Source organism: Cetorhinus maximus, chromosome 1 (genome assembly GCF_964194155.1).
Source record: "Cetorhinus maximus chromosome 1, sCetMax3.hap1.1, whole genome shotgun sequence".
Taxonomy (NCBI): Eukaryota; Metazoa; Chordata; class Chondrichthyes; order Lamniformes; family Cetorhinidae; genus Cetorhinus; species Cetorhinus maximus.
In genome coordinates, this window is record NC_135879.1 from 210971343 (window position 1) to 210993070 (window position 21728).

Below are 21728 nucleotides of genomic sequence, written 5' to 3' on the forward strand. Positions count from 1 at the left end.
CACCAGAGATAATTGTGCCAGAGCAGGAAGAGAAGCCAAAATAAAAACAAAAAACTAAAAAACTACTGCGGATGCTGGAAATCCAAAACAAAAACAGAATTACCTGGAAAAACTCAGCAGGTCTGGCAGCATCGGCGGAGAAGAAAAGAGTTGACGTTTCGAGTCCTCATGACCCTTCAGCAGGAAGAGAAGCCACTGCCAGTGATTCTCTGGCTGCAATTAGAATGAAACCAAGTGAGAGCAGTCCCATCTAACTGGACGACAGTGGAGAGGCATTGGAGGAGGATGGTGTGGTCAACCATGTCAAAGGCTGCAGACAGGTCTATAGCCCAATATGTTGTTGCTGAATCTTTTCTAGGGCACATTTATATAGTGCCTTTCATGATATCAGCCAATGAAGTACTTTTGAAGTGTCATCACTCGTGTAATGTAGGGAAAGTGACAGCCAATTTGTACAGAGCAAGCGCTCTCAAACAATTAAATAATGACCAGATAATCTGTTTTAGTGATAATGGTTGAGGGATGAATTGGCCAGGAAACTGGGGAGAACTACATGTGCTCTTCTTCGAAATAATACCGGGGAACCTTTTGAGTCACCGAAGAGGACAGATGGGGCCTCGGTTTAATGTCCCTAAAACAAAAATGGCACCTATGAAAGTGCACTATCCCTCAGTACTGCACTGGGATGTCAGTTTGGATTATGTGCTCAAGTCTCTGGAGTGGAACTTGAACTCGCAATCTTGTGATTCAGAAGTGAGAATGCTAGCACTGAGCTGTAGCTGACGCCAAATCATCATACAGCCCATTGTGTTTTTCCTGAATCTTTGCTAGAGCAATCCAAAACCAAAACCTCGTAATCAAAAAGTTAAGTGTGCTATAAATTCCATTACATACTTTTTAACAATTGATAACCAGGCATTATGGAAAAGTGTATCTGGGATAATTTTCTGCGTTTACGCTGTCAACGGTGTAAACTCAGGGAAGCAGCCCTTTAGTTTCTTTTGCAGACACTATTGACGCGGAGAAAGTGTTTAATTTGCATACTCTACTCAAATGGGATAAAGTGTAACTAAACTGTAATGAGAGCCTTGACTTTGGAGCAAACAAATGCAAATAATGCATATTCTAGCCATTCAGCAGTTGTGTGTTTCTGAAGGATTTGGTTTCGAATTTTACATTATTTCCTGTGTTCTAACAGCGACTGAGACTTCACCCAAGTATAGCATAAATTGTGCACTTGGAGGTTCAAAACAATCTTATAATTTACTTTGTTATACTGAATCTAAAAGCATTTCACTAACCTTTAACAAAGACTCAACTCAAGCAGGACACATAGCCTTTTAAGAGTTTGGTGACATAATTTTAGAGTAGGGTTGCCAACCCTCCAGGATTATCCTGGATTCTCCACAAAGTAAATATTGATCTCCTGGGAATAATTTACAACGAGCCTGGAGAAAAATTACTTGGGGCGTTAAAATGTTTTTCTTCATTCTCTTGGAACATTTACTTATTAGTTTTAAACTTTTTGGAGGGACGGGGGTGGGAAAGAGGTTACATGCATTTTTTGACTATCAATCAATCAGCTAAAAGAATGTCTGTTCGCTTTTCAATTGGCATGGGAAGGCAAAGCCCCATGAGGATGGGTGTGTCCCCCGACCAATGCTGAATGTGTGGCTGTTGGAGACAGGATTGTCATGTGACAATATCTGCGAGACTTTATCCAACCAAAATTGGGAACCTTATTTTATTGGGTTATTTTTAATCCCAAATGTTGTCAAGACCTGTGCAGCAGCTGAAAATGATTAAGAGCTGGGACTCTAACGTTGGCTACCATGATCCATTCCTTGCAGAGTGCTTTGTGTTATGACACAGCAGTTGATAAAGGCTGTGTTATTTAAAATCCCAGAGGGAAACTTTAAACAACTGTCATAACCTGCATTTTCAATTGGTATGTTTGAGATGCAACTCTGAATTCAGAAATGAAATCACCAAGCCCCCAGAGGTTTTTTTATATAAATTTAACATTCATTTATTTTACAAGGTATTAAACACATACACATCTACAAATTACTACCATAATAACTATTAAACAAATCCCCAAATTAATCACTCTCAGGTAATCTTCCCCAAGACAACAAGAACCAATAGACTTTAAACAGACACCAGGCAAAGCACATTTTATCTTAGGAATTCAAAATGAGGTTCCTTCCAATTTGTTTGCAGACAGTTGTCGGGCTTACAGGTGGCTTGGATGCCTCTTACATGCCTCCAACTTCCACATAGAAAACTCTTCTGTATATACCTAGCCTCCCCTTTGAATGCAAATTCTCATTGTATTACCAGGCCCTTTGAACTCCACTTCTACGAACAATAAAATCCCTTCCATTGTACCAATTTTATTAGTAATATAAACATATTGCTTGGTGTCTCCTAGCTAGGTGGAAGAATTCGCCCCCAGTCTTTGAATGGGTTATTCAACAAATGTACCCTTTACCTTACTGTGTACATCTCAAAACTACTGTGCATCAAAGCACCCAGACTAGCTGGCTTTAACCCAATTAAGACATACACACAGACACAGACCCCACTACAAGTCCAATTTAAAATAATTTCCAGTAATGTTATATTAATTAATATCTCTCCATGACATTTGAATGACCAGGAAAAGCAATGGAATCTTATTCTGCATGTTGTAACATTTTTTTGAACAGATTTAAACAGGACTGCTCCTGCTTCATGGTGGCATCGTTAGCATTCTGACTTTCCATCTGCAGAATCACCTATTTCAATTGTTCTTAACGTTTACAGAGAGTAAGCATATTGTACCTGCTGGAGAAGACTAGTGTCTGCAGGATCACCCTTCTCTAACTCCGCTTGGCTCTCATTACAATGCTGTGTTTTCCTTTGCATTGAGATTGTACTTTGGAGAAAACTATCCAAAAATTCCTCCCCGTCTCTTGTGTCGGGGTGTTTTTGGCTGCTGGATGGATTCAGCCCATGGAATAAAAGGGACAGTAGTAGCATGGATACAACATTGTCTGAGTGACAGGAAATAGAGAAATAGTGTTGAATGGTTGTTTTTTGGACTGGAGGAAAGTATATAGTGGGGTCCGCCAGCGTTGGTGTTAGGACCTATGGGCAGAATTTTTCATCCCGCGAGCAGGCGCGCATCCGGCCCGAGCGGGACTGAAAAAGTGCGCGATGACATTGGGCGAGTGTTCCGATGTCACCGCGCACTCGTGATATTTTGGTCGGTGGGCGCGCCCGAGAGGCGGTAACGTGCCCACTGACAATTAAGAGGCCTATTAAGGCCCTTAGGTTATTAATTAAGTAGCGTTTTTCACTGCCCGCTCAACCGTTCGGTTGGCGGGCAGGTGAATGGGCCAGGGGGCCTTTGCGTTTTTAACGAAACCTCATTGACGGGTGGGATGAGGTTCTTCTTCATGTGACTGAGTCACACGTGGGGACGTGTTTATGTAATATATAAAAAAAAGTTTATTTTTCACTTTAAAATCCTTCAGCTCCCTGAGGCAGCTTTGTGCCTTCAGGGAGCTGTCGGTGCGTGCTCCCCCGCACATGTGCACACTTCAGCACTCACGCTCCTCCCGCCCTCACCCCGGCAGCGCTGAGGCTCTTAGTGCACCTTTCAAGCTGATAATTGGCATTGGCCAGCCAGCGTGAAATCGCAGACTGTGGTCAGTTTCACAGCCGTTACCAGGCGGGCCCGCCCGTCCGACAAGGGGAAAATCCTGTCCTATGTATTCCTGATATATAATACTGACCTAAACTTTGGTGTACAGGGCACAATTGCAACATTTGCAAATGATACACAATTTGGAAGGATTTTGAACTGTGAGGAGGATAGAGATAGATTTCAAGAGGACATAGACGGGTTGGTGGAATAGGTGGACAAGTGGCAGATGAAACTTACTGCAGAGAAGTGTGAAGTAATTCATTTTGGGGGGAAAGACGAGGAGAGGCAATATAAAATGTAAGGTACAGTTCTCAAGGTGATGCAGGAGCAGGGAGACATGCTGGTATATATATGCATAAATCATTGAAGATGGCAGGGCAAGTTGAGAGTGTGGTTAATAAAGTATGCTAGATCCTGCTCTTTATAGATAGAGGCATAGCCAGAATTTTACGTCCTGTGGGCAGGTAGACAGGTGTAAAATCACGCGAGAAGATGTTGGGCGAGCATCCCGATGTCATCGCGTACTCGCGCGATATTTCGCTTGGCGGGCACGCAAAAGTCGGAAGTGCGCCTGCCGACAATTAAGAGGACAATTAAGCCCATTAATGGCATAATTGTCTCCGATTTTTCGTGGCCCTTCCAACCTTAACGGTTGGTGGACCCAAATCGGCCAGGCAGCCTTTGTATCTTTCATCAAACCTCATCCAAGGATGGGATGAAATTTCAGTTCTGAAATAAAATAAAAATAAATATCTGTGGACAGCATTTTTATGAGACATATTTTCAGGTACTTGATTGTGATGCATGGACTTTTTGTTTGCAGCTTTTTAAACCTTTATTTGATCATTTTCAGGTCTGCAGCTCCCTGAGGCAGCTGTCTTCCTTCGGGGAGCTTTCTCGCAGTGCTCACCCGCGCCCGCCCCCATCCGCGCAGCGCTGAGCTTTTCAGCACATGTTTCACGCTGGCTGGCCGTTAATTGGCCAGCCAGCGTGAAATTGCGGTCGGAGGTCGATTGCGGTCAGGGGCCTGTTTCCCGAACGCTCCCAAGCCTGCCGATTGCGCCCGCCCGCCAAAGATAAAATTCAGGCCATAGAGCACCAAAGCAAGGAAGTTATGATGAGCCTTTATGAAACACTGTTTCAGCCTCAACTGCAGTGTTGTGTCCAGTTCTGGGCATCATGCTTTAGGAAGGCATTAGAGAGAGTGCAGAAAGAATTCACAAGAATGGTTCCAAGGATGAGAAACTTCAATTATGTGGATAGATTGGAGAAGCTGGGGCTGTTTTTCCTTGGAGAAGGGAAGGTGGAGAGGAGATTTAATAGAGGTGCTCAAAAACATGAAGAGTTTGGACAGAGTAGAAAGGGAGAAACTTCCTATTGGTGTAAGGATCGAGAACAAGAGGACACAGATTTCATGTAATTGGCAAAAGAATTAATGGCGACATGATAAAACTTTTTTATGTAGCGAGCGATTTGCACCTGAGAGTGTGGTGAAGGCAGATTCAGGCGTGGGTTTCAAAAGAGACCATTACCTGAAGCAACATAGTTTGCAGGGCTACAGGGAAAAGGTGGGGGAGTGGGATGAGGTGAATTGCTCCTTCAGACAGCCAATGCAGACACAAAGGGCTGAATGACCTACCTCTGTGCTATAATCATTCTGTGATTCTATGATTCATTGCCCTTGCTCATTTAACATGTGGTTGTTTAAGGACAGGTGTATTTCTGTGGATGTGGCCCTGTTAATTTCTGCTTCTGTTTGAAAGTGTTTTGCAAGTGGAAAACCCCCCAATGGTCTGAATCAGAATGAAAGAAGAAATGTTCAGCACAGTGATATTCTCTTTGCAGTTTTGAGAAGAATTTCCGAGTTTCAAGGAAAGATCTGTTCAACATTGTAAAACATATAAACGCCAGGAATATACAGTGGGTTAGATAGAATCGGAATGAGAACTATTGTAACATTTTGTGAGGGCCCTTTGTCCCAATGAATGTTATCATTGTTGGGGAAATTCCCCTCAATTGGACCATATGTTTTATAATCATGTAAAGCAATATAGCTGCTTTAAATTGTAGAAATATTACTGTGAAGCATGAAGAAATTGAGAAAGTTCCGCCTGTCCAATATTCTTTTTAAACATTACTCCTGTAATGCAGTTTATTTATATTCAGCTGTTCAATGTTGGAGAGTTTTGAAGAGTCGGTAATGACTCTGTCAGGGTTCTGTACGATTTACTGTGATTTGTCTAAGCACGTGTAAATGTAGTAGTTTAGTGATCAGCATGTCAATTCTTTTTGCTTTTAGTGTGCACATAGAACCATAGAACAATACAGCACAGAAAAACAGGCCATTCGGCCCTTCTAGTCTGTGCCGAAATATTATTCCGCTAGTCTCATTGACCTGCACCCCGTCCATAACCCTCCAGACCTCTCCCATCCATGTATCTATCCAATTTATTCTTAAAACTTAAGAGTGAGCCCGCATTTACTATGTCAGATGGCAGCTCGTTCCACACTCCCACCACTCTCTGAGTGAAGAAGTTCCCCCTAATGTTCCCCCTAAACCTTTCCCCTTTCACCCTAAAGCCATGCCCTCTCATGTTTATCTCTCCTAATCTAAGTGGAAAGAGCCTACTCGCATTTACTCTGTCTATACCCCTCATAATTTTGTAAACTTCTATCAAATCTCCCCTCATTCTTCTACGCTCCAAGGAATAAAGTCCTAACCTGTTTAATCTTTCCCTGTAACTCAACTCCTGAAGACCCGGCAACATCCTAGTAAATGTTCTCTGCATTCTTTCAATCTTACTGATATCCTTCCTGTAGTTAGGCGACCAGAACTGTACACAATACTCCAAAGTTGGCCTCACCAATGTCTTATACAACCTCATCATAACATCCCAACTCCTATACTCAATACTTTGATTTATGAAGGCCAGTATGCCAAAAGCTTTCTTTACAACCCTGTCTACCTGTGACGCCACTTTCAGGGAATTATGTATCTGACCTCCCAGATCCCTTTGTTCCTCCGCACTCCTCAGTGCCCTACCATTTACTGTGTATGTCCTACCTTGGTTTGTCCTTCCAAAATGCAACACCTCACACTTTTCTGCATTAAATTCCATCTGCCATTTTCTGGCCCATTTTTCCGGTTGGTCCAGATCCCTCTGCAAGCTTTGAAAGCCTTCCTTACTGTCCACAACGCCTCCAATCTTAGTGTCATCAGCAAACTTGCTGATCCAATTTACCACATTATCATCCAGATCATTGATATAGACAACAAACAACAATGGTCCCAGCACAGATCCCTGAGGCACACCACTAATCACAGGCCTCCAGTCTGAAAAGCAATCATCCACCACCACTCTCTGTCTTCTCCCACACAGCCAATTTCGAATCCAGTTTACAACCTCTCCATGGATACCAAGTGCCTGAACCTCCTGAACTAACCTCCCATGTGGGACCTTGTCAAAGGCCTTACTAAAGTCCATGTAGATAACATCCAGAGCCTTTCATCTACTTTCTTGGTAACCTCCTCGAAAAACTCAACAAGGTTCGTTAAACACGACCTACCACGCACAAAGCCATGCTGACTATCCTTAATCAGCCCTTGGCTGTCCAAATAATTGTATATCCGATCTCTCAGAACACCTTCCAATAAGTTACCTACTACTGACGTCAGGCTCACTGGCCTGTAATTACCTGGTTTACTTTTGGAGCCTTTTTTAAACAACGGAACAACATGAGCTACCCTCCAATCCTCCGGCATCTCACCCGTGGCTAAGGACATTTTAAATATTTCTGCCAGGGCCCCTGCAATTTCTACTCTAGTCTCCCTCAATGTCCGAGGGAATATCATGTCAGGCCCAGGGGATTTATCTACCTTCATTCGCTGTAAGGCAGCAAGCACCTCCTCCTCTTTAATCTCTATATGTTCCATGACACTACTGCTTGTTTCCCTTCCTTCCTTATACACTATACCAGTTTCCTGAGTAAATACTGATGCAAAAAAACTGTTTAAGATCTCCCCCATCTCGTGAGGCTCCACACATAGACGACCACTCTGATCTTCAAGGGGACCAATTGTGTCCCTTACTATCCTTTTACTCTTAATATACCTTCGGGTTTACTTTCACATTATCTGCCAAAGCAACCTCATGTCTTCTTTTTGCCTTCCTTATTTCCTTCTTTAGTATTTTCCTACATTTTCTATACAAGTACCTCATTTGCTCCTTGTTGCCTATACCTGCTATACACCTCTCTCTTCTTAACCAGATCGCCAATATCCCTTGAAAACCAAGGTTCCCTATGCCTGTTAACTTTGCCTTTAATCCTGACAGGAACATGAAAACTCTGCACTCTCAAAATTTCGCCTTTGAATGCCTTCCACTTACCGAACACATCCTTGCCAGAAAACAACTTATCCCAATCCACTCTTCCTAGATCCTTTCTCATTTCCACAAAATTGGCCATTCTCCAATTTAGAATCTCAACTCGAGGACCAGACTTATCCTTATCCATAATTAACTTAAAACTGACATTGTGGTCACTGGACCCAAAATGTTCGCCTACACATACTTCTGTCACCTGACCTGTCTGGTTCCCTAATAGGAGATCAAGTATTGCATCCTCTCTCATTGGTACCTCTATATATTGATTTAGAAAACTTTCCTGAACACATTTAACAAACTCCAAGCCATCCAGCCCTTTTACAGTATGGGAGTCCCAGTCAATATGTGGAAAGTTAAAATCTCCTACTATCACAACTTTCTGTTTCTTACATCGGTCTGCTATCTCTCTACAGATTTGCTCCTCCAATTCTCTTTGACTATTGGGCGGTCTATAATACAACCCTATTAGTGTGGTCACACCTTTCGAGTTCCTCAGCTCCACCCATATGGCCTCTGTAGACAAGCCCTCCGGGCTGTCCTGTCTACGCACAGCTGTGATATTTTCCCTGACTAGTAATATCACTCCTTCCCCTTTCATCCCTCTCCCTCTATCACGTCTGAAACAACGGAACCCCGGAACATTGAGCTGCCAGTCCTGCCCCTCCTGCAACCAAGTCTCACTAATAGCAATAATGTCATAATCCCACGTGCCAATCCATGCCCTAAGCTCATCTGCCTTTCCGACAATACTCCTTGCATTGAAATACATGCACCTGAGAACATTTCTATCACGTACAAACCTTTGATTTCTGTCTATACATGCATTCCTTGCTTGTCCTATCCTCCTCCACCTCACTATCTGCTCTGACACTCTGGTTCCCCTCCCCCTGCAAATCTGGTTTAAACCCCCTGGAGCAGCACTAGCAAACTTACCCGCAAGGATGTTAGTCCCCCTCCAGTTCAGGTGCAAACCGTCCTGTCGGAACAGGTCCCACCTTCCCTGGAACAGAGCCCCATTGTCCAGAAACATGAAGCCCTCCCTCCTGCACCATCTCCTTAGCCACGTATTTAGCTGCATTATCTTCCTATTTCTAGCCTCACTAGCACATGGCACGGGTAGCACTCCTGAGATCGCAACCCTGGAGGTCCTGTCCTTCAACATTGCACCTAACTCCCTAAACTCTCTTTGCAGGACCTCCTCTTCCTTCCTATTCACGTCATTGGTCCCTACATGGACCACGGCATCTAGCTGCTCACCCTCCCTCCTGAGAATACTGACAACTCGATCCGAGATATCGCGGACCCTGGCACCAGGGAGGCAACAGACCATCCAGGATTCTCGATCTCTCCCACAGAACCTCTTATCTGTCCCCCTAACTATTGAATCCCCTATCACTACTGCTCTCCTCTTTTCCCTCCTTCCTTTCTGAGCTGAGGGTCCAGTCTCGGTGCAAGAGACGCGACCACTACAACTTGTCCCTGGTAGGTTGTCCCCACCAACAGTATCCAAAACGGTATACCTATTGTTGATGGGAACAGCCACAGGGGTGCTCTGCTCTTTCTGTCTATTCCCCTTCCCTCTCCTGACAGTCACCCAGCTACCTGCCTCCTGACATCTCTGTGTTTGTGACCACATCAATTAGTTAAGTGATAGAGACAGCAAAGAAACACAAAACAAGTTGGATAGAAGCACATGGCCAAGGAATTGGTTTTTAACAAAAGTGAAAACATACGAACATACAAATTAGGAACAAGAGTTGGCCCTTCAGCCCCTCGAGCCTGCTCCGCCATTCAATAAGATCATGGTTGACCTGATTGTGACCTCAACTCCACATTCTGCCTACCCCCCCCCAATAACCTTTGACTCCCTTGTTAGTCAAGAATCTACCGTACCTCTGCCTTAAAAATACTCATTGACCCTGCCTCCAAAGCTCTGAGGAAGAGAGTTCCAAAGATTTACAACCTTCTCTAAGGAAAAAAATTCTTCTCACCTCTGTCTTAAATGGGAGACCCCTTATTTTTAAACTGTGTTCCCTAGTTCCAGTCTCTCCCACATGGGGAAATATCCTTTCAGCATCCACCCTGTCAAGTCCCTCAGGATCTTATATGTTTCAATAAGATCACCTCTCAATCATTTAAACTCCAATTGATACAGGCCCAGCCTGTCCAACCTTTCCTCATAAGATAAACTCCCATCCTAGCTATCAATTGAGTGAACCTTCTCTAAACTGACCCCTAATATATATTCTTGTATATTCTTCCGTAAATAAGGAGACCAAAACTGTACACAGTACTCTAGATGTGGTCTCACGAACGCTCTGTAGAACTGTAGCAAAACATTCCTACTTTAATGGTCCATTCCCCTATAATAAACAACAACATTCCACTTGCCTTCCTAATCACTTGCTGTACCTGTATACTACCTTCTCCTGATTCATGTACCTGGACACCCCCAGGTCCCTCTGTTTACAGAGTTCTGCAATCTCTCTCCATTTTAATAATATGCTGCTTTTCTATTCTTCTTACCAAAGTGGACAAGTTCACATTTTCCCACTTCATACTCCATCTGCTAAATTTTTGCCCCCTCACTTAACCTGTCTATGTCCCTTTGCAGAATCCTTATGTCCTCTTCACAACTTACTTTCCTACCTATCTTTGTGTCATTAGCAAATTTGGCAACCGTACATCCAAGTCAATTGATATAAATTGTAAATAGTTGAGGCCCCAGCACTGATCCCTGTGGCACTCCACTTGACATAACAGACCCATTTATCCCTACACTCTGCTTCCTGTTAGCTAACCAATCCTTTATCCATGCTAATATGTTACCTCCTACACCGAGTTCTTATTTTATGTAGTAACCTTTGATGTGGCACCCTGTCAAATGTCTTTGGAAATCTAAGCACAGCAAATCCATGGGTTCCCCTTTATCCACATTGCTTGTTATTTCCTCAAAGAATGCCAATAAATTAGTCAAACATGGATTTCCCTTTCACAAAACTATGTTGACTCTGCATGATTGCATTGAGATTTTCTAAGTGACCCGCTATAACCTCCTTAATAGATTCCAGCAATTTCCCTAAGGCAGATGTTAAGCTAACAAGCCTGTTTCCTTCTTTCTGCCTGTCTCCTTCTTTTCTATAATAGAGGAGTCACGTTCACTATTTTCCAATCTGATGGGACCTTTCCAGAATCTAGCGAATTTTGGAAAAGTAAAACCAATGCACCCACTAATTCAGCAGTCACTTCTTTTAAGACCCTAGGATCAAATCCATCAGGACTTCCCCAATTTGTCAGCTCTTAGTTCTAATAATTTTCTCAGTATCCTTTCCCTGGTGATTGAAATTGTTTTACGCTCTTCCCTCCCTTTCACCTCCTGATTCACAATAATTCCTGGGATATTATTTGTATCCTCTACAGTGAAGGCAGATGCAAAATATCTGTTCAATTCATCTGCTATTTCCTTATTTTCCATTATTAATTCCCCATTCTTACTCCCTAGAGGATCAACACTCATTTCACTTTCTGCTTTCCTTTTTAAATGCCTGTAGAAACTCTTTTTTTTTCTATTTCTAGCTAGCCTTCTCACATTATCTAATTTCTCCCTCCTTATTAATCTTGTAGTCATTCTTTGCTGTTCTTTATACTCTTTCTAATCTTCTGGCCTGTCACTCATCTTTGCGGTATTATACGCTTTTTCTTTATTTTTAAAAAATCTTATTCTTTACTATCTTTAACTTCCTTAGTTAGCCGCAGATGGTGCTTCCTCCCCTTGGAGTCTTTCTTTCTCACTGGAATGTATCTTTTCTGAGTATTCTGAAATATCTCCTTAACTGTCTGCCATAGCATCTCTACTGACCTATTCCAGGATGCTGAATAAATTTAAGGAGGAGATAGACAGATTTTTAATTAGTAACGGGTTGAAAGGTTATGGGGAGAGGGCATGAAATTGGAGCTGAGGCCAAAATGAGATCAGCCATGATCGTATTGAATGGCAGGGCACGCTCGAGGGGTTGAATTGCCTACTGCTCCTAGTTCTTATGTTCTTATGTGCTTAACCTAATTTCCCAGTTCACTTTAGCCAGTTCTGTCTTCATGCCCTCATAATTAGCCTTACTTAAGTTTAAAACACTAGTCTTAGATCCACTCCTCTCCCCTTCAAACTGAATGTGAAATTCAATCATATTATGATCACTGCTACCTAGGGGAGCCTTCACTGTGAGGTCATTAATCCTGTTTCATTGCACATTACCAGACCTAATATAGCCTGCTCTCTGGTTGGTGGTAAAATGTCCTGCTGTAAGAAACTGTCCTGAAAACACTATGAACTTAACCTTCAGGCTATCTTTACCAACCTGATTTGTCCAATCCATATGTAGATTAAACATTATCATCATAGCTTTATCACAAATTCCCATTATTTATTCCTGTATACCCTGCCCTACAGTGTGGTTACTGTTCGGGAGCCTATAAGCCACTTCCACAAGTGACTTCTTACCTTTACTACTTCTCATCTCTACCTAGACTGATTCTACATCTTGATCTCCAGAACTAGGGATATCTCTCTCTATTGTACCAGTGTCATCCTTAATTAATGGAGCTACCCCTCCACTTTTTCCTAGCTTCCTGTCCTCCCTAAATGTCATGTACCCTTGAATATTCAGGCCCCATTCTTTGTCATCATACAGCCAAGTCTCTAATGGCTTTCTGATCATAACATATTTATTTCTATTTGTGCTGTCAATTTATCATTTTGTTATAAATGCTCCATGTGTTGAGATATTGAACCTTTAGTTCTCTCTTTTTACTTTTTTTGGAACCTCTAGCCTTATCTGCTGGTGCATTCTTAGGTTTGTACACCCTGCCCCTTCCTTCCGCACTCTGATCATCATTACCCTTTTTCCTATCTTGCTTTTTTGCCCTGCCTTGTCTATTTAATATATCATATCTTCTCAGACTTGATCCCTTGCCCCCACTGTTTAGTTTAAAGCCCTCTCTACCACCCTAGTTATACAACTCGCCAGAACACTTGTCACAGTGTGGTTCAGGCGAAGACCATCCTACCAGTACAGCTCCTACTTTCCGCAGAACTGGTGCCTGTGTCACATGAATCAAAACCCATTTCTCCCACATCAATCTTTGAGCCATGCACTTAACACTAATCTGATTTACCCTAAGCCAATTTGCTCGTGGCTCAGGTAGTAATTCAGAGATTATTACCTTTTGAGGTTCTGCTTTTTAATTTATCCCCTAGTTGCTCATACTCTAGCAGAACCCCTTTTCCAGTCCTACCTATGTCACTCGTACCTACATGGACCATGACCACTGGATCCACCCCCTGAAAGTTCCTCTCCAGCCCAGAGCAGATGTTCTGAACCCTGGCACCGGGCAGGCAACACTGCTGCCCTTGGCTGCAGAGAACTGCATCTATGCCCCTGACGGTACTGTCCCCAACAACTACTACATTCGTATTAACTCCCCCCACCTGAATGACTTCCTGTACCATGGTGCCATGGTCAATTTGCTCATCCATCCTGCAGCCATCACTGTTATCCATACAGGCTGCAAGAATCTTGAACCTGTTGGATAATTGCAAAGGCTGAGGCTCCTCCACTTTTACCTTCTCGGTCCCCATACTTGCCTCACTCGTAGTCACACCCTCCTGTCCTTGATCACTGACCATATCAGAAGGCCCTATTGTAAGGGGTGTGAATGCATCCTGGTACAAAATGTACAGGTAACTTTCCCCCTCCCTGACGCATTGCAGTGTCTGCAGCTTGGCCTCTGGCTCAGTGGCTTGAGCCAAAGCTCCTCAAGCTGCAGACAATGGAGAAGTGTTTACCCTGGATCAACTCAGTGTCCAGGAACTCCCACGTTCTGCAGTTGCAAAACACCACCTGCCCTGCCATCTTTATTATGTGTTAATTAATTTATTCTTAATTAATTTATAATTGCTGAAAAAATACATTTTGTCGAAGCTTTTCATCTTGCACTCATCAGGACAATTCGCAATAATACAATATAAGGGAAAACAACAAATTTATATTAGATGTGATTACATTTGATGTGATTGTGCAATTTGACAATATTTGCTAAATAACCCTCAGTGTGATAAGAATTTTTCTGACAACAATTGTAAGATTGTCAGTCGGGCTCATGGTGTGGTACATTTGCGTGTACTGGAAGCTACATATATTAATACACATGGCGCTGTTCTTTGCAGATGGAAGGAACATGTACACACATTACGCCTGTTTCAGCTAAACAGAATAAGTGACAGCCATTTGCTGATTCACTCCTCAGGGCAATACCTTGACTAATCAGATTCAAGCTGCGTTGTTTAAATTTCAAACAATGATTGACAGTTAACTGTCAGTCACCATCAACTGGTGCATTTTCCATAGCAGTGCCTCTACCAATCAGAGTCCACTTGCCAACCAATCAGCAGTCTCTTCTCATACAGCATACATTTGTTTTCCCTTACATTGTATTCTTGCAAATTGTCCTGATGAGTGTAAGACAAAAAGCGTCAACAAAATGTCTCTTTTTTCAGCAATTTTCAAATTTTGTACTATCAAGCAGCTAATTTAGAATTAATAAACATTGCTACTCCCAATAGCTTTTATTATTACTTTACTATTTACCATTATTTTACTATTGCTAGTAAACTACAACTAATAAAACCTTACAATTACTAATCAATTAGACAAGCTTTGCAGATGAATGAGCAAAATATTCACCAACCAATCACTTAACTGTATTCCTGTGGTGTCACATTTTGATTTCCCTCAGAATGCAGCCACTCCATTCTGAAGCCACAGACTGGACTGGATTGGATAGCTCTTCCAGGTGGAGGTTTTGCCTCTGGGTCACTCTTTTGCTGTGTCTTCTAGGTGGTGGTTACTGCCTCTGGGTCCTCTTTCCACCCTCCTTTCAAAAATTGCCTCCTTAAGTTTTCCGATGTGGATTTGTTTAAGAAAATCTGGTGATCTGTATGTTGACTTGTGCTTCAAACTGACTGAATTAGTGCATCATTTATAGTGAAGGATGGTATATTCTGAGCCATTTACAGATGCAGGAGAATGATTTTTTGGAGCTCTACTCACATATTTTTTGTGTGTCTAGAACCACTTATGTAATTGACTGCTCAGTCCCAATGAGCTGGTGTTTCCAGGAGAAAAGCACTTGCCTTTATATAATAGTAATTTTGACAACTTCAGGCTGTTCCGAAGTGTGTCACAACCAATGATCTGCTGTTGTAATACAGGGAAATCCAGCAATGCAGATTGCACACAGTAAGGTCCAACAAACAGTAATGAGATAAGTGGCAAATTAAACTGTTCTCGTGATATTAGTAAAGGGATAAACATTGGCCAGGACATCTGGGAGAACACCCCAGCTCTTCTTTAACCAGAAATGTGAATTCTTCTTCACTCTATAGAAGAGCGCAATCCCACCCACAACAAACACATGTACAATATCTACCAGTTGCAGTGAGTAATGTTTATAGTCTCTGTGTGGAATCGGGAAAGTGTAATTAGTTGTTCTGGGACCCAATCTTGAAGATCCATTCAACACAAACCACTCCCTCAGTGCAGTGTTTAATGCACCAGCCTCATAGAACATGAACCCTGACCAGCTGAATCATCAGCTTTGAACTCCTCATCACGACCCCAAATGCTAACAAACACCAAAATTAAGGGCCAAACAAGCTGCATTGCCCCCAGAGCAACTGGTCTGATACGGTATAGTATATTCCTCCTATAGGCAGTGATCATTTAGGTTGTACTTCTTGAAGAAATGGTGAAAGAACACATTTACATAGAACCTTTTGCCATGTCCCAAAGCACTTTGCACCCAGTGAATTATTTGAAATGTTGTCACAGTTTTCCTGCCGGTAATTATGCCAACCAATTTGTGCACTACAGTGAGATAAATGACTGAATTAGTCAGTGTATTTTTTAGTGATGATAAATGTTAGACATGAGGCTGGGCAAACAGAGAGATCTGCTCCACTCTATGAATTGTGCCATCGAATCTCCTGTGCCCAGCTATTGAGTTGGATGATAAGCCATGATCATAATGAATGGTGGAGCAGGCTCAAAGGGCCGCATGGCCTACTCCTGCTCCTAGTTTCTATGTTTCTATATATTACAATGAATTGTCAGTTTAGGTTTAAAGTGCCCTGATCCTACAACCTTCTGACTCAAAGTACAAATGACTGTTCTGTATGAGAAATTACACTTGTAAAATATGTGTGATTGTTCATCTAGTTACACAATTACCTCAAATATCTATACAAGTGAACCCTTAATATAAAAAATTGTGGGGATGGTTGGGGGAGGGATGCGGTGTGGATTTGTACTTTAAAAGTTTTAGGATTATGCGACAATTTAGTAGAATGCACTTCCCGTAGAAAAGTAGTTTTACTTTAGTTCAAAGGCCAGTGCCTGGACCACCAAGGTTGAATGATGTGGGAAAGACAGCTTCATAAGTCCAGCAGTAGTGACTAGGTGATGCTGATTATCAGTCCAATTATGTATTTTACAGGAAATCTTTTGTGTTGTTTTCTTGTATATTTTCAAGACTGTTTGCCTACGCTAGCAGCCTCAGAGGGACCTCACTCTGTGCTGGTAAACAGGGCATAACCATAAAACATAATCATGAACACTCTCTTTTTGGAAAGAAATGTCTAGCTGTCTTGCTGTTCCTGAGGATCTTGTCTGAATAATATCCCTGTATTGATTAACAGTTTATGAAAGAATGGAATGAGTATTTGGTTAATTTTTGGATTATGTGTTTTGGTTCAATTACAGCAAGAGATTGATTTGGTTTTCACCAGGAATGTCATTGGGGTTGCTCCCCATCTACCATTGTAAGTTTGGCTGAGGTTTAGTGGGCACATGCTTTCATACAAATGCACGAATTAGGAGCAGGAGTAGGCCATTTGGCCCCTCCAGCCTCTTCCACCATTTGATAAGATCATGGCTGATCTGATTGTGGCCTCAACTCACTTTCCTGTCAACCCCTATACGCTTTGACTCGCTTGTCAGTCAAGAATCTGTCTAACTTAGCCTTAAAAATTTTCAATGACCCTGCCTCCACTGCTCTCTGGGAAGGAGAATTCCACAGACTAATGACCCTCTGAGAAAAAATTTCTCCTCACCTCCGTCTTAAATGTGAAACCCCTTATTTTTAAAGCGTGTCTCCTAGTTCTAGTCTCTCACAAGGGGAAACGCCCTCTCAGCATCCCCTGTCAAGTCCACTCAAGAGTTTGTGTTTCAATAAGATCACCTCTCATTCTTATAAACTCCAAAGAATACAGGCGCAACCTGTCCAACCTTTCCTCATAAGATAATCCCTTCATCCCAGGAATTAGTTGAGCGAACTTTCTCTGCACTGCTTCGAATGCAGTTATATCCTTTCTTAAGTAAGGAGACCAAAACTATACACAGTATTCCAGTTGTGATCTCACCAATGCCCTGTACAACTGTAGCAAAACTTCCTTACTTTTAAATTCCATTCCCCTTGCAATAAATGTCAGCATTCCATTTGCCTTCCTAATTGCTTGCTGTACCTGCATACTAACATTTTGTGAAACATGTCCCAGGACACCCGGATCCATTTAAACCACAGAGTTCTGCAATCTCTCTCAATTGAAATAACATACTGCTTTTCTTGTGACAAGAGAAGCAGTGTTAACTACTGTTTCTGCTGGATTTCCGCTGTCTTCTAACCGAAATTACAGCTGGAGGTCAGGAGAAATCTGTGGAAATTTTGTGCCCTTATCTTTTTATTCCTGATGTTAGGCAAATGAGACGAAACTGACCTGCATGCCACTGCCCTACATTTACACTTGGTTCCAGGCTCTGCGTGGAGTTCAACACCTGTTAATGCTCAGAACATTGTGATAGATGTAGGACTGGGCATTATGCAATATACGGAATTGATATTTAACAGGCTACAATAGGAGGTGGTTGTTCTAAATATACATCACAGGATGCATAAAAATTTAGTTTTCCACCGATGGAAATGATCTTATAAATATTTATAAATGACATTGACAATGCACCTGCAAATCTGCAGTAGGAAAGTAGAGGCATCAAGGAGATGATTGAATGCTTTGTGAATAATTCTGGTTTTTTAGATGCAGTGAGGAAAAAAGAGTATGTCTGGTGGCAGAGCTGGAGCTTCAGGAGAATGAGAGGAAAGTTAAAAGGAATAATGACTCCAGTTGTGATGAAACAGGGATAGAGAAGATTGTGATGGAGAGGGACAAATCTAAGTTGTGTATGATTTCTTTTCTTCTTGCCAGAGATGAGAAGAACCAATCTATTATTGTAAGTGGGGAGTCTGGAGCTGGAAAGACAGTGTCTGCTAAGTATGCCATGCGTTATTTCGCTACTGTTGGTGGATCAGCCAATGAAGCAAATGTTGAAGAAAAAGTACTGGCCTCAAGTCCAATTATGGAGGTAAGTGAGCTATTTTCTCAACAGCAAAGGAAAGGTAAACCCCTCTTAATCCGGTTGCTGTGAGGTATTTAATAGAAAGTAATTTCTTTCCTTTCCTCCATCGCAGCCTTCTTGTACTATGGACCATCCATAGTCACAAAAGCAGATGGATAGCTTGCTCTTGGGCCTCTCCAAGTTCCAAAAAAAATATAGAACTAAGAGGTGTGAAGGGGTGGTTCCTGGGCTATTTGCCATTTTGGTTTGTTCCCCTTTCATTTTGATGAACTGTGTTGGTACCTGTCTAATATAGAAGCGTGAGAGTGGTCACCCATCACACAGGGGTTGTTACTCTAGCACATCGTATTCCCATTTGATGACAGCAATTCCTGTTTGAACTGGGTCAAGATACTATTTGAGGCAGTGTTTCATAGATGTCCCTGTTCATGAGGAAGATCAGGTAACTCTAAGCAGATTGGAATAATGAATTGTGGTTGGTTGACACAGCAAATTCTATGCTTCACACTTCTCTTGCTTTTCTAATTGCTAGTTTAACAAATGACAGGCATTAGTTGTAAAGAGTGGAGATAATTATTACAAGATTAACACAAGTATGCATTTTTAGAGAACTTTTAATCTTTAAAATAAAAATTCCAAGGTACTTTGGAAAAGGCCATGTGGACAAAAAAGGATTCCAAAACAGTGAAGGATATGCTAGGGGAGATGACCATAAGTAAGAGAAGGGAGGTGGAGAGGCACAGTGCTGGCAGTGGTTTGGGGGGTATACACAAAAGGCCAGAGACACAGAAATATAGAGCTCATGAGTGGGAATAGTGGTGAGTTTGTTTAGTGGTTGTGCAGGCGTTGGAGGCTAGAGATAGGAAAGGTCAAATCAAAAGGAATTTAAACATGGACAAGAATTTTAAATCAGAAGCTGTGTGTCTGGTATCTTATGCAGGTCAGGAAGAACTATGGGGATAGAGGAGTGGGACTTGGTGCATGATAGCACACAGACAACAGAGTTTGAGATAAGCTGAAATTTATAGAGGTTAGAATATGGAATGTGGAGTGAGGAGAACATTGGATTTTGGCGAGTCTGGAGGTGACAAAACATGTTTGTGAATTTCAGTGGCAGATAGCAGGAACTGGTTGTAAAGAGTGGGAATGTTTGTAGATAGGCTACGCTGAGAGTTGATATTACAGATGTGGAAGTAAGTGCTGCTTGTGGTGGGGAATGTGTGGGATCAGAAACTTGGCTGATGGTTGAATTGGAGATTGTCTCAGGTTGAAGCTGAGAATTTGCAATGACCAGGGAGCAAATACAATCAGTGGAGAGGTTATGAAGTTTTCGTGAGAACTCAAGATCACTGCTACAGTCTATTCAATGTTTAATTGGAGAATATTGCTGCTTATGCAAGACTGGATAACTCTCTAGGGCTAGGAGAGATGGTTTAGAGCTTGGTGTCATTAGTGTATTTCTGAAAGCTGACAAGCTGATATACAATTTTGCATTTTTGACATATTTATTGGCATTATATCCTTGGTTACCAAACGTTCAGTGATCAGTAAACTGCTATCAAATTGATATCAATGTTTTATGGGAATATGGATTTACATCATTGTTTTGCAGTATTTCTATTTTTTGTCTTTCTAATCTTGGTTTCTTGATTAGCTTTTGCTGTATCTTCAATTGCTCATTCTCTGTACAAGAAACATAGAAACATAGGAGCAGGATTAGGCCATTCAACCCACTGAACCTGCTCCGCCACTCACTACGATCATGGCTGGTCACCCACTTCAATGCCTTTTTCCTGCACTATCCTCATATCCATTTGTGTCATTGGTATTTAGAAATCTGTCAATCTCTACTTTAAACATACTCAATGACTGAGCTTCCATGATCCTCTGGGGTAGAGAATTCCAAAGATTCACAACTCTGAGTAAAAGAATTTCTTCTCATCTTGGTCCTAATTGGCTTCCCCCTTATTTTGAAATTATGTCCCCAGGTTCTAGATTCCCCAACCAGGGGAAATATCTTACCTGCATCTACCCTGTCTATTCCTTTAAGTATTTTGTAGGTTTCAATGAGATCACCTCTCATTCTTCGAAACTCCAGAGAATACAGGACCAGTTCGCCCAATTCTCTTCATGAGACAGTTCTGCCATCCCAGGAACAAGTCTGGTGAATCTTTGTTGTACTCTCTCTATGGCAATAATATCCTTCCTAAGGTAAGGGGACCAAAATTGCACACAATACTCCAGGTGTAGTCTAACCAAAATTCTATACAATTGAAGCAAGACTTCGCTTCTCCTATATTCAAATCTTTTTGCGATAAAGGCTAACATATCATTTGCCTTCCTAATTGCTTGCTGCGCCTGTATGCTGGCATTCAGTGATTTATTGATGAGGACACCCAGGTCCCTTTGTACAACTACACGTTCTAATCTCTTACCATTTAGGAAATGTTTTGCATATCTGTTCCTTCTACCAAAGTGGGTAACCTCACATTTTTCCATGTTATATTCCACCTGCCATTTCTTGCCCACTCATTAAGTCTGTCCAAAGCCCTATGAAGCCACTTTGGATCTCCCTCACAACAAACATTCTCACCTCGCCTTGTGTCACCTACGAACTTGGAAATATTATACTGGGTCCCCACGTCCAAATCATTGATATATATTGTGAACAGCTGGGGCCCAAGTACTGATCCTTGCGGTACCTCACGAGTCACAGCCTGCCAAAGGGGGATTTTTTTGTTTTCTCCATTTATGGGATGTGGGCTTTTCTGGCAGGGCCAGCATTTATTGCCCATCCCTAGTCGCCCTTGAGAAAGTGGTGGTGAGCTGTCTTCTTGAACCGCTGTAGTCCAGGTGGTGTAGGTACATCCACAGTGCTGTTAGGGAGGGAGTTCCAGGATTTTGACCCAGTGACGGTGAAGAAACGGTGATATATTTTCATGTCAGGATGGGGAACTTCCAGTTGGTGGTGTTCCCATCTATCTGTTGCCCTTCTAGGTGGTAGTGGCTGTGGGTTTTGAAGGTGCTGTCTAAGGAGCCTTGGTGAATTCCTGCAGTGCATCTTGTAGATGGTACACACTGCTGCTACTGTGCGTTGGTGGTGGAGAGGTTGAATGTTTCTGGACATGGTGAAAATGGTTGACTGACTTTCCTTTTTGGGCTTTTGTGCCTTGAAGGAATGTA

The 21728-nt window shown here is 42.1% G+C and overlaps 1 protein-coding gene across 1 annotated transcript in view; it reads left to right on the top strand.

Annotated features, from left to right (window-relative positions):
- Positions 1-21728, top strand: part of myo5b (myosin VB) — a 348657-nt gene that overhangs the window by 125817 nt on the left and 201112 nt on the right. Inside the window, exon 5 of the mRNA XM_078552494.1 lies at positions 18395-18551. Within this exon, the coding sequence (XP_078408620.1) occupies positions 18395-18551 (157 nt within the window). The remainder of the gene's footprint in view (positions 1-18394; positions 18552-21728) is intronic.